This window comes from Mastigoproctus giganteus, unplaced genomic scaffold (assembly GCF_048544385.1).
Source record: "Mastigoproctus giganteus isolate SK-2022 unplaced genomic scaffold, ASM4854438v1 scaffold_18, whole genome shotgun sequence".
NCBI lineage: Eukaryota > Metazoa > Arthropoda > Arachnida > Uropygi > Thelyphonidae > Mastigoproctus > Mastigoproctus giganteus.
Window position 1 is genome coordinate 652603 of NW_028328295.1, and position 14256 is coordinate 666858.

The window sequence follows — 14256 nt, forward strand, 5'->3', positions numbered from 1 at the left end:
TCTGACCAATTTGATTGGATACTATGATATGGTCACAAAGGAACTGGATGCAAAGAATAATTCTGATATCATATACTTGGATCTTTGGAAGGCTTTTGATACTGTTCCACAAGGAAGACTGCTGTACAAATTGGAGTATTCTGGCATTAAGGGCAAGTTGCTGCTATGGATAAAGGGATGGTTGAGTGGGAGAAATAGAGTGATAATCAATGGACACTACTCTTCATGGACTAATGTTATCAGTTGTGTCTCCCAGGGTTCAGTGTTGGGTCCATTGTTGTTTTCTGTATTTATTAATGATATTGATGAAGGTATATCAGACAATGTCCAAGTTTGCAGATGATACAAAGGTTGGTAGGGTTGTTAATGACAGTACACTACAACAACTGGATCTAGAAAAGTTGAGCATATGGGCTGAGAGGTCGCAGTTTAACATCGACAAATGCAAAATACTGCAGTCAGATATGAAGTTTTATATCTGTTTTATATCTTCATATCTGACTACACAAATTGTGCAGCAGGAATAAGGAGGTGATTATCCCCTTGTATAAGACAATTGTCAGGCCACACCTTGAGTATTGTCTGGAGGCTCATTTTATGAAGGATGTAGAGCTGCTGGAACAAGTACAAAGAAGACAACAAGATTAGTGAAAGGAACAAAGGGCTGCTCTTACAAAGAAATGCTTAAGTTTTTCAGGTGCCTGGTCTGGAGACTAGACACCTGCAAAGGTTTGAGCAAGCTCAATTCTGATGGGATTCTTCCTCTTGCCCAGATTAATCACCTGAGGGACATAAATTCAAATTGAGGAAAGTCAGTTGTAGAACAATTGACTGATTTAGAAATTCTTGGTGCAAGAGCTACTGCGGCTAAAATGAGCCTGGAAAGTTTTAAACAACAAGTTTGTTTGGATTCATATTTTGCTGCGAATAGTTTCCAAAAGTCATGGAGTGACTATAGCTTACTGCAGAGGTTATATTTGGTTTCATATTAGATTATAGAAATGTATTTCCTTGAGGAACTGAAAAACATCTGCTATATTTTTCCTATCTTCCAGTATGGTTTTGAGAGTGAGAAAGTGATGTTTGCTTGTCAACTCTTTGAAGCAATTTCGGCACTGAACTGTAAAACCTGAACATGTAATTAATACATGTTCTACTGTTTGCTGTCTGTGACAGGTAGGACAAAGAGGGGGATCCTCTCCTCACAAGAGATGACAGTGGCTGAAATGAGTGTATCCTATTCTTAACCTTGTAAGTATCACTTCGTCATGTCTGTTTTGTCGATTAATGGATTTCCATGGTTGGAGTAAACTTTTAATTTGGTGCAATTTGTTGTTGGTTAGTACTTGCCATTGCTGTTGCCAGTAGCGTATCCTGCTGTGGTGAATAACTTTTTTGTAATCTGGGATCCAGCAAAATCTTGTTATGACCTTGTTCAAGGAGCTTTGATACTCAGCATTGAATTTGTTGTTACAGTGGGTGTTTATTAGAATTGATATTTTGTATAGCCATCATGGAGCTAAAGGAGTCAGTAAAAATGATGCTGTTTGGTGAGTTTGAGTGTTCGATTTGGTTTAGCACTAACATTATGTTATATTATTGTGCTTGCAGTTCTGCAGTATAAATGATGCAGTCTTTTGGGATGTGGTGGTATCAGATGTGTAAACTGCTGCTCCCACATGATAATCAGTTTTTGAGCCATCTGTATATAGGAAGTGATGATCTAAAAATTGCGACTTATAAGCAGCATGCAGATGCTGATAGTTGATATGTGGAAGTGCTTGTTTGTCCCAAATGTGGAAGGAGAAATCATATGTAGGCTGTTTGATGATCCATATTGGTGTAGACTGCTTCTTCAGTGGAGTTATATTATCGAGGTTAAGATTTCTATCGAGGAGAAGGTTTTTTAATCTCATGCTCGCAGGGTTATTGATTTTTTGTTGTTGTTGGTGGTGGAATTGTTTTTCTCATTCTGGTGTAAAAAGGATTTCCTGTAGGGGGTGACCCAGTAGGGATTTTATTTTAGTGGCACAGGAAAGTAATTGGTCATGTCTTCTGATTTGTAGCGGAGGTTCTTGGGCTTTCACATACAGGCGAAGTACGGAAAGCTCCAAGGGCTATTTGGAACACACACACAGTGATGTACTGGATCGAGCCATCTCAGAGCACTAGGTCTCATTGAATCGTACACTTGGGCACCATACTCTTACTTGGAACGAATGAGTAGGCGATATAATCATAATAGTATTGTTCTATCGGCTCCCCAGGATATAGCAGACAGGACCTTTAAGATATTCATTTTCTTTAGACACTGAACTCTTAAGTGACTAATGTGCTCCAAAAAAGGTTAATTTTTTGTCAAGCACAAGCCCTAAGAAACGAACACTATTTTTAACTGGGATAATCTGCCCTTTCAGCCTGAGTTCAGGATCAGGATGGAGATTCCTTTTCCTGCAAAAATGTATACATACAGTCTTTTGTGTGGAAATTCTGTATCCATTTCTTTCTGTCCATTTTATGACTTTGTTTATGGCTACTTGTAATTGCCGTTCTATTGTCCTCATATGTTGTGCTTGATAAGAAATGGTGAATTCATCAACATAAACAGTTGTGATGATGTTGGCTGGTATTTGTTATATTATTGTGCTGAAATGGACTGCAAAAAGTGTGGCACTTAGTACGGATCCTTGAGGGACCCCTTCTTCCTGAGAGTATGTTTTGGAAAGTGTATTGTTAAGTCGAACTTGGAACGTTCGATTTTTGAGAAAATTGCTTATGTATAGAGGTAGGTGTCCTCTAAGACCAAGTTGGTGTAGTCCTCTAAGAATGCCACAGCACCATGTGAAATCATATGCTTTTTTAATATCAAAATTAACCAGGACTTTGTTGTTTTCTGAGAAAAGTGTTTCTTACCTGATTTTCCAGATGTATGTGTACACCTAAGGTAGAGTAATTTTTCTGAAAGCCATATTGTGAAGGTTATTGTTTCCTAGATACCATGTTAGTCTATTATTGACAATTTTCTCCAAGATCTTGCCCAAGCAGCTGGTTAAAGCGATAGTTCTGTAGGTCTGACTGATCTTTTCCCTACTTTGGGAAAGCTAGTATTATTGTGTGGTGCCATTGGTCTGGAAATGTATTCTAAGGTATATCTTATTAAATAAATCTAACAAGGCTAATTGAGATTGTTCATTTAATTGTTGAATCATTGCATAATGCATTTCATCAGGACCAACTATGATGTGTTTCGTCTGTATCAGGGTTTGTTTTAATTCTGCTACTGTTAGCCACAAGTTGTATTGTTCATAGCGATTGGTGGAAAATTTTAGGTTTATTTTTTCGGCTTTATCCTTGTAAGTTTTGAAAGCAGTTGAGTATGTGCAATTGGCAGATGTACTGGCAAAGTTTTCACTGAGCACGTTGACAATATCTGAGGTATTTGAGACTAACTGTCCTTTCCAATTTAGTAATGGGGATGGATTTATTTGGGAATTGTTTGTCATCCTTCTGATCTTCCAGATAGGTGTAGCAGATGTGGAACTGGTTATAGTGGATGCAAATTTGATCCGACTTGCTTTTTTTGCTGATTTTGTGCACTCTCCTGACCTCAGCTCTGGCTCTCTTGAATTGTATCAGGTTGTCCATTGTTGGATTTTTGCGAAAGTGATCCCAGGCCCCATTTCTCTCTTATTTCACTTCCTGACGTTCACTGTTCCACCACGGTTTTGGATATACTCTAATGTTAGAAGACATTTTAGTTATTGTCTGTTCCGCAGCTTGAAGAATGGTATTTGTGACATAGTCCACTGCTGTCTGTACTGATTCTTGTTTAATGATGTTCTGGTCTAGTCTTGATACTAATCTGAAGGTTTCCCAATCAGCATCATATATTTTCCATCCAGGATGCCTGGTAGCTTGGCATGGTGGGGTTTTCTTTAAAATTTTCAAAATTATGAGAATAGTGGTCGCTGCTCAAAGGGTTCTCATGCATAAACCACTGGATCTTCGGGAACAGATTGATAGATCTATTGTTGAGCTGCTTTTTGATGGTAAATCGAAATATATGTGTCCCGTCATTCAGAATCATGAGGTTGTTCTCAACTATTATTTACTCGATTTGTTTAACTTTCTGGTCTATTTTGGGATTGCCCCATAGTGGGTGATGCCCATTGAACAGTCAGTGCTTCAAAATCTATCAAGTAGAGTTCTTGACTAGGTCGAGGTAGGTATATTGAAGTAATGGAAATATCGAAGCTTATTGCTAGACGGACTGCAACTGCTTCTAAGGGGGTGGGGTGTTCAATGGTATTGCTTGGGATGGTACATGACTATTAACTAATATTGCAACTCCTCCTCGCATTGTTGCATCGAGATGCGGTCCTTTCTGTATATGCTATAGTTTTTAATTGTACTGATACCCTGTAATTTTAAAAATGTTTCTTGTAGGCATATACTTAAAAAAAAATATTATGTAATCAGGTCTATAATATCGTTAATGTTTGTGTGGAAACCTCAACAGTTCTACTGAACAATTGTGTCTGTCATTTCTGTTTAGATGATCCCTTGGTTGGTTCCTTGGGGTTGCCTTGGTTTTGTCTTTCTTTGCGAAATAGGGTCTTCCTGTACCCATTTCTTCTTCCACAAAAATTTTGAGAGGTGAATTAACCACAAAAATTTTGAGAGGTGAATTAACCACAAAAATTTTGAGGACGGGGTCCTCTCTCTGGTATTTCCTGCCCCAATATCCATTTGTTCGGTAATCTTTGTTTCTGTATTACTTTTCTTCTTACATTTTCTGCGTTATCCGGGGTAAAAGACAGAGGGGTATTAGCCATTTTTTCTTGTTGCTTTTGTGGTGGAGAAGATTTGTAAAATTCACACGCCCATTCTGAGATTGACTCTCTTGGGGGAATTGTGACATCTGTTTGTGTTCCACAGCATTTTGAATTAAGAGGTCTCATTTCTGGGATCTTTTTGGTCGTGGTGACTTCAGCAGGTTTGTTTTCTAGATTTATTGTGTTGCTTTTTTTGCTTCTTGATATACAACTCCATTTTCTGCTTTGTACTTTTGTATATTTATTTTTTCTTCCAGATTTCACACTCTCTTGAGTATGCCATATGTTCCCCTTTACAGTTTGCACTTTTATGATTTCCAGCTGTGCAAGTAGAGGTGAGATGTTCTTGGGATCTACAGTTTGATTTTCCTCAACATACAGTCTGTGAGTGTCCAAACTTCTGGCAGTTGAAACAGCAGAGAGGATTTGGGATGTACAGTCTAATGTTGCAATGTAGATATCTTGCTTTTACTGATCTGGGTGGTTTCAGAGTGTTGAAAATGAGTATCAGGTTCCTGGTGGGGAGACTAGCCCTTCTTTTTTTTAATTGTAATTCTTTTGACATTTATTACTCCTTGTTCCTGAAGTTTGCTTTGAATTTCATCTTCAGGTATGTTTAGGCGGTCCCATTACGCTATTACACCATTTGACATATTTAAGGTATTGTGAGGGGATACCGTTACTCGCATTCCTCCGAAGGTTATTATTTGCAACGGTCTTTCGGAATGTTTAGAGCGGGCTGTTTCTACTAAAATATCGCCTGATTTTAATCTCTTAACATTTTTTGGTGGCCCGGCATAACTCTTAAGAGACTTTTATATGAGAAAGGGTGACAATTGGCCTATCAATTTCTCATTATTTGGATGTATTATGAGATATGCTGGGGCATTCAAGGTGTTTATGTCAGTTTTCATTCTCTTTGAGGAGACAGAGTCATTTCTTGTCATTTTAGATGCATCTCCAAGAGAGATAGGTTCATCATGTCTTGGATCAGTTATATTTGGATCCATCAACCCAGTGGGTTTCTGGATATTAGCTCCATTTCACACTGAAAGGGAAAGCTTTTCCCCTCCAGGTTTCCAGAGGTGCCACGTGGAGGCAGGAGCAGTGCCACCCTGTGACCAAGCACTAGGAGATTAGTAATTAGAATATATACAAGAAAAGAAAAGGGAAGGTTGCTTTCCTTTTTAATCTAGCAAAGTTGATTTGTTTACTATAGATTATTTAATTGTGTGTAAATAGATACTTTAAATAAAGAAATGATTTTTACTTCAAGAAAGAGTGCTAATTCAGAGCAAAGTCACTTGATCACAGAATCGCTTGGCGCCTGGGTCCCAGCTGTAGAATAGATGCGTGGAAATTTCCCTTTAACCAGCGGTTGATTGCTGGAACAAACTACCATTGTTGACAGCTTAAATAAATTCAAGGCAGAACTAGACAAACATTTGAAGTGAATGGATGGGTGAAACAGGAAGCCTTTTTTTAGGCTGATGGTGTATAAGCTTGTTTTCTTGCATCGTATGCCTCTACTAATGCTAATGCTAATTTATAGGTTATGAAAAAAACTATATTAACCAGAAAATGCTACTACTCAATATATAAATGACATCACTGATTATAAATAAAAAAAGAACTGTTTAATAATACAGTTAAAAACATGACATGTTATTAACTCATTATTATGAGTTAATAACATTTTAATTAGCTAATTTTTATGCATTTCAGCTCTACAGCATTTTTAATCACCATTATTTAAGGGTAAATGAATACTGGGTTTCAAAAATGTGCATAGGACCCTGGTTTAGAAAGTACAATTATGTTAGTTTTATAGTGGCTGGTTTATGGTTGAAACCATAAACCAGCTTCTATAAAACTAACATAATTGTACTTTGTTTGGATTTTGGTTTTGCAGTCATGACTTCAAATAGAAAATCAAAAAACGGAAGTAGTGTCTGTTTGTCATCCAGTGTGAGATTTGTAATTTCAGAATTTTATTTCATTAATGGAGGTAAGATAGAGCTTTTAGTATACAATATATAGATAAGATTACATAATATTATGCAATATATTTTCAATTAGAGTACTTGCAGTATAATTCACCTTGCCTGTTGTCCATTTAATAATTATGATAATAGTTCATTTTTTTTTTTTCTTTTTTTTGTAATAACAACTTCAATTAACTTAGGATACATACAAAATTACTGACAAAAATAACTCACTTATCAGGCTTTAAGTCTCTGTGGACAATGCCATAACTATGTAAATATTCAACTGCCAACACTGTTTCTGCAAAGTAAAAACGGGCCATGTCCAAAGGTAGGGGACCAGTATTCTTTAAAAGAGTGGCACAGTCTCCTCCTTCAACATACTCCATCACCATACATAGATGTTTCTGAAAAAGGAAAAACCCAACTGCATCTACAGGAAGTAGTACAAGGCTGGAAAAAAATATCTTCCAGAGATACAATATTTGGAGTTAATAACATAAAAATTTTCAAAGTGATGAGAGTTATTTTTATATATATATATATATATGGCACAGAGGTTATATGACTAAGAAGGAGGGTGTAAGATTATTATTAGCCCTATGGTGCAAGGAAGGCTGAAGCTTATGCTGCACCAGACAAAAAAAAAAAAAAAAAAAAAATTCCCGAGTTACCCTGAGAGAGAGAAGTAGAAAGGAATCACCAAGAAAGAGAAGAATGACGATATCCAGCTGAGGACTCTGGGTTTGCCAAGCCCATACACACCAGATGTGAGCCCCTGGGTTCAAATAGTTAAGAAGTGGTTGAAAAAGTTTCAAAAATTATTGTTGCATGATAAGAGCATTGTTATGGAATAATTTCAAATTTATTCTCACCAATAAATTAAAACCCTTCTTTTAATTGCATCTCTCAAAGTAAGAGTAAGAACAGGTGCATGTATACTTGCATATACACCAATACTAGAAGTACAGTAAGTAAATTTGATGAATTTGAAGTGCTGATCAAGAGGCATCCAAGGCAGATGTTGGAATATCAGAGACATGGTATCACACAGATATAAGCAGTGCAGAATTGGAATTTGGGGAGTACAATGTGTACATAAAGGACAGAAAGGGTAGGAAGGGTTACACTGTTAGTTAAGAAACAATCTAAGGAAGTGCATCCAGTTGACATGGGTGAACAGTGCAATGTTGAGTCTGTTTGGTGAGACACAAACACTGGGAAAGGGAAATTGAGAGTAGGAGTGCGTTATAGGCCTAATAACTCTGATGAGTATAACAAACAATTGTGCAGAGAAATTTCAATGGGGGATTTTAACTTTTCAGATATTGACTGGAACTTGTGGTTGATCACTTGCACGCTAGCAAGACCTTTGTAGATTTTTGGAGGTTTGTTTTCTACAGTAACATGTTCAAGGCGAAACCAGAGGGAGTAATACTCTTGATCTGATTATCAGCAGTGATTATTCATGCATTAAGAATTTGCAGATAAAGGAACCACTAGGTGACAGTGATTGCAGTGAACTGATATGGGTTTTACTTAAAGATGTAACTACCATCAAGGGTAAAGGGAAGGGTTTTGCTTTCTTAAAGGTGACTATAGTGGTCTCAGACAGTTTTTAAATTCTATACACTGGGATCAACTGATGATGTTACCAATGGTGAATTCTAAATGGGAAGCCTTCAGGGACTTAATATTGGAGGCTACTAAGCTTGTTTGTTTGTTATTTGGTTTTTAGGAGCATTAGCCATATTGCTCCAGGGGGATATGCAGTGGTCATTCCCTGACCTTTCCACATCCTCTGTATTTGGTGGTCACGGGCTCGAACCCCGATCTAATCAAGAAGCGTGTGCTATGGAGGCTACTAAGCTTTTCATAACAACTTAGAAATACTGTTCAAGGTTCAGGCCTAAATGAATGTCAGATGAATTAATGGGGATCATGGCAGAGAAGAATAATGCATGGGATGCATATAAATTATAGGCGATAAATTATCAAGCCTATGACAGATATCAGCCAGTCGGTAATCAGGTCACAAAGGAGGTTAGGCTATTAGTACACAATATATAGATAAGATTACACAATATTACGCAATATATTTTCTATTAGAGTACTTGCCGTATAATTCACCTTGCCTGTTATCATGCAGACTTAAGGTCTGGAGGCCTCATTTTAGGAAGGATGTAGAGTTGCTAGAACAAGTACAGAGAAGGTCAACAAGATTGGTGAGGGGAACAAAGGGGTGCTCTTACCAAGAAAGGCTTAAGTCCTGCAAATTGCAGCGACTGGAGAGTAGGCACCTGTGAGGTGATCTGATTGAGGTGTATAAGGCCTTGAATGGGCTGAGCAGGCTCAATGCTGATGGGATACTTCCGATTGATCAGATTAAAAACCTGAGGGGGCATAAGATTCAAATTGAGGAAAGACAGTTGTAGAACAGATGTGCGAGTAGTTGATTGCTGGAACAGACTTCCATCTGTTGCTGTGGAAGTTGATAGCTTAAATAAATTTAAGGGTGAACTAGACAAACATTTGGAGTGACCAGATGGGCAAAATGGGAAGATTTTTTTTTTTTTTTTTTTGGTGAGGGGAATGCTAAATGCTAAAGTGCTTAATGATTACTAATTATGCATTTTTAAGCATATTGGACTGTATAATCTTTATAGTCAAAAAATAAATTTAGCATAACTTTAGCTTTAAATTTCAGTTCTAATATTTTTCACCCTGGAAGACATGGGATAGTTCCATTCAGAGGACTGTTGCCTGCAGGTTGTAAAGATAACACTATATCCCACCCAATGGCACTATTGTTTTTTTCTTAAATCCTAGATCATGGTCATAAATTTCCAAGTTATTTTGGAAAGTTTTCAATTCTTTTTCCATCTGATATGATCTCAAAAACTTCGAAACAAAGAAGTTCTATAATATTTTCAATGTTTTCAATAGAATACAATGTATTGTAGGCTATATATAAGTAGTTCATCACAACCTGATAAATGCCAGTATTTAGAAAACAAGTCAGGTCGTTTTGCTCTCCCCTTCCTTGTGTTACCTGAATTATATGTTGCTATATTTTATTTTTTTAGTTTGGGGAACCCTCCCCCCCATACCCTCTTCTAATAATCAAAAGATTTACAAAAATTATATTATATTTTTTTATTAACTAAAACAAATGAATAACAAACCCATCATTTATATATTTGATTATAAACAACATTTCTTGTCCAATTTTTTTTGTTTTTTATTGTTTTTTGATTTATTTTCCATCAATACAAAGAGATTTTTAGCTGCTTTCACTCTACTTAATGCAACGTACAATGTCCGCGAGAAAAACACGGTGATGTTAAGTCAACACCAACCTTAGATAATGTTTGACCTTGGCTTTTTTGTTTATTGTCATACTAAAAGCCAATTTCACAGGAAACTGTGTTCTTTGAAAAAACCCTAAGGGCTCACATCTGGTGGGTATGGGCTTGGCAAACCTAGGGTCCTCAGCTGGATATCATCATTCTTCTCTTTCTTGGTGATTCCTTTCTACTTTCTCTCTCTCTCTCTCTCTCTCTCTCTCTCCCTCAGGGGAACTTGGGAATTTTTTTTTTTGGCTGGTGCAGATTAAGCCTCAGGCTTCCTTGTACCATATGGCTAATAATAATAATAATAATTATAATAATAACGAAATGAATACATACATCATGCAAGCATACTACGAAATAATGAAGCTGGAGACCGACATGACAACTTACAGGGCGAGACTACATACCAAGTGGCTGGAACGATTCCCGGATATTCAGGTCACCGAACAGCGAATAGCAGACCAGAGAAGGACCATCATCACGAAGAACCTAATAGCCCCTGCAATCTTGGAAAAAATCAAGTAGGATGTGAGCGATCAACTACAAAGGATAAAGAATATGGAACCAGAGGAGGAAGAACATACCACCGCCGAACCAGAGGCGGAAGAGCAAGAGGAAATACAACCCGCAACAGCTGAAGTGGAAACAGACGAGGTCATGATATCTAGAATAGAGGACGAGTGGAAGAAGGTCCTAACAGAATTTGAAGGAATGGACCACACAAAGACTCAAGTGATACCGAAGCAGAGGCCGAATAGAACCTTGTGGAGGGTCACAGACCACCTGAATCGGCACATAATACCACATTACCTCGACAGCAATGGTGCAACAATGGAGGCCATCCACACAGCTGTGTATTGTGCTGCGGTAGCAGCCATGTGTATTAACGGTAGGGAAGCGAGAGACCAGCAGCAGAAGAACCGAAAACAGAAGGAACCACCACCAGCTTGGGAAAGAAGATAGAAGAATTAACAGTCAAGATAGGCCAATTAGGAAAATTGATCCAGTACCAATGGGGCAATAGGAGTAAGAAATTAATTGGAAAAGTGAAGAGCATCCTCAAGAGAGACAGCAACGACAGCAAACATGAGACAAAAAAATCAGAGAATACAAGAGTACTTGGACACATTGAAGCAGAACCTCCTTGCACTTAGCAAGAGACTATGCCAATACAAAGAGAGCTCCAAGAGGAAAATAAACAACCGAATCTTTGATGAGGGGCAAAGAGGTTTCTACAGGAATCTCAGAGAAGATGGGAAACAAGGGAACGGACCACCCGAGAAGAAGATGATTGAGGATTTCTGGGGAAATATAGGGAGCAGGGAAGTAAAACATAACAGCCGAGCCACCTGGATAGAACTAGAACACAAGAAAACCAAGGATGTACAAGAAATGAGAGGATGGGAGATTTGGGAAGAAGTAAAACAGATGATCAAGAACTCTCACAACTGGCGAACTCCAGGAATAGATAACGTCCACAACTACTGGTACAAGAAGCTCACTTGCACACACACACACACACACACACACACACACACACACACACACACACACACACACACACACACACACACACACACACACACACACACACACACAAGCACCTGGCAGAGCAGTTCACCCAAATGATAAGGCACCCAGAGACAATCCTGAAGTTCCTCACTCGAGGAATCCCATATCTGAAGTCTAAAGACGAAGATACAAGAAACCCGGTGAAATATAGGACAATCGCCTGCCTCCCAAAAATGTACAAGATCCTGACCAGCTGCATAAACAGGAAGATATCAGAATACTTGGAGAGCCAGAGAGTAATGGCCGAACAGCAGAAAGGATGCAAGCGACCGAGCAAAGGATGCAGGGAGCAATTAACCATAGATGCTGCGGTTATGGAGCAAGCATACAAGAAGCGCCAAAACATGTATACAGTCTACATCAATTACAGCAAGGCCTTCGACTCCGTGCCTCATAGCTGGCTAATAGAGGCGTTGAAAATCTACAAAGTCAATCTGATAGTGACAAACCTCCTAGGAGAAACAATGGTGAAATGGAGTACCATTAAGGTCAAAAAGATCACTACCAGGCCAATCCCCATCAGGAGAGGAATCTTTCAGAGAGATTCCCTGAGCCCATTGTGGTTCTGTCTAGCACTTAACCTGCTATTCACCATACTCAACAGTAGCAAGTATGGATATAACCTCAAAGAAGGAAGAAAGAACCTGTACACCCTCACCCACCTGATGTATATGGATGACATCAAGCTCTATGCAGGAAATGAGAAGCACCTTCAGCAATTACTCCAGATCACCGAAGAATTCAACAAGGATATTAGGATGGAATTTGGTCTACACAAATGGATTGCTTCAGGGAAAATTAGTCAATTAAAACTACCAGCTGCAGAGTGGTAAAGAGATCAAAGCCATGGCAGAGGGAGAGGCCTACAAATACTTGGGGATGATGCAGACTCAGCAGTTACAGCACAAGGAAATTAAGGCCTGCCTGACCGAAAAATACCATCAGAGACTCAGAAGCGTGCTGAAAGCAAAGCTGAACGGAGGGAACACAGTTAAAGCCATAAACACCTATGCAGTCCCAGTACTAACATACTCCTTCAGGGTCATAGATTGGACTAACACCGAGCTAGAGGATATCATGAGAAAGACAAGGACAATGATGACCAAGAGCTGCCAACATCACCCGAGAGCTGCCGTGGAGAGACTGACAATTGCCCGGGAAGAAGGAGGAAGGGGCCTGATAGACCTCACTGAGCAACAGAAGACAGCGATAATTAATCTGAAGAATTACTTCCAGAAACACACAGCAGCACTTCACCAGGCCATAAGAAAGATAGACAAGCGGTACACCCCACTCAACCTAAGCGAGGAGTCCTCTCCAACCAGAAGGTACAAATGAAGCTAGAAAGATGGGCAGAGAAGACACTACAGTGATCTCCATCAGGGTCACATAGATAAAATTGCTTCCAATGCATGGCCCATGAGCGGGATGCTCTTCCCCAAGACTGAAGGATTCACACTCGCCATCCAAGATCAGGTAATCAACACCAGGAACTATAGAAAATATATCGCTAAGGTGCTCGGAGTGTTAGATGACACATGTCGACAATGCCACCTGGCCTCAGAAATGGTGTACAGTACTACAAGTATGAACCCCAGGCAGTACTAGAGACCCCACACCATAAGCTGTACTGGGACCGCACCATAATAACGGATAGGACAATACCAGACAACCCTTGTGGACAAGAAGGAAAAGGCTACCTATCTGATTGACATAGCGGTACCCAACACTGGCAACCTGCAGAAAACCCATGGGGAAAAAATCACGAAGTACACAAACCTAAGACGGGAGATCAAAGAGATGTGGCATATGCAACAAGTAACGACCATCCTGATCACCGTGTCAACCACAGGTATGGTGCCAAAGACCCTACATAACAGCCTAGCAGCAATAGGTCTCCCAGCAAACACCTACAAGGAACTCCAAAAAGTCGCAATCCTGAACACCTGTAGGATTGTCAGAGTTCCTTGACCAACAGTAACATCAGAAATAACAACAACCACCCCGTGTACTTGGTAGCAATACCCGTCACGAGGTGGAACCCCCAATCAGGGAGAAATAATATAAGAGCAGCGATGATAATAATAATAATAATAATAATAATAATAATAATAATAATAAAACAAAGTTATTATTATTTGCCATATGGTGGAAGGAAGCCTAAAGCTTATGCTGCACCAGCCAAAAAAAATTTCCGAATTACTTTGAGAGAGAGAGAGAGAGAGAGAGAGAGAAAAGAATCACCAAGAAAGAGAAGAATGATGATATCCAGCTCATAACTCTGGGTGTGCCAAGCCCATACTCACCAGATTTGAGCCCCTGGGGTATGAATCCTTGGAATATATGCTTTCGATCCAGCTCTGACCCCTATGATGTGTTTGCAAACTAAAGATTACTTCCTTATTTCCACTACAAGTTGTCTTATGTCATTGCAAATTCCATTTTTTATATCTAAGTTTCTTAAAACCATAACAATTGGGTTTTTTTTTTTTTTCCTTCATTCTTAAACCG

General features: G+C 38.9%; 1 protein-coding gene across 2 annotated transcripts in view; it reads right to left on the reverse strand.

Annotated features, from left to right (window-relative positions):
• The window catches only part of LOC150074877 (microtubule-associated serine/threonine-protein kinase 3-like), a 644779-nt gene that overhangs the window by 280787 nt on the left and 349736 nt on the right, over positions 1–14256 (reverse strand). For both annotated transcript variants that reach the window (XM_090389436.1, XM_090389435.1), the window contains one exon: positions 7055–7227. In XM_090389436.1, coding sequence (XP_090245562.1) covers positions 7055–7227 — 173 coding nt within the window. The remainder of the gene's footprint in view (positions 1–7054; positions 7228–14256) is intronic.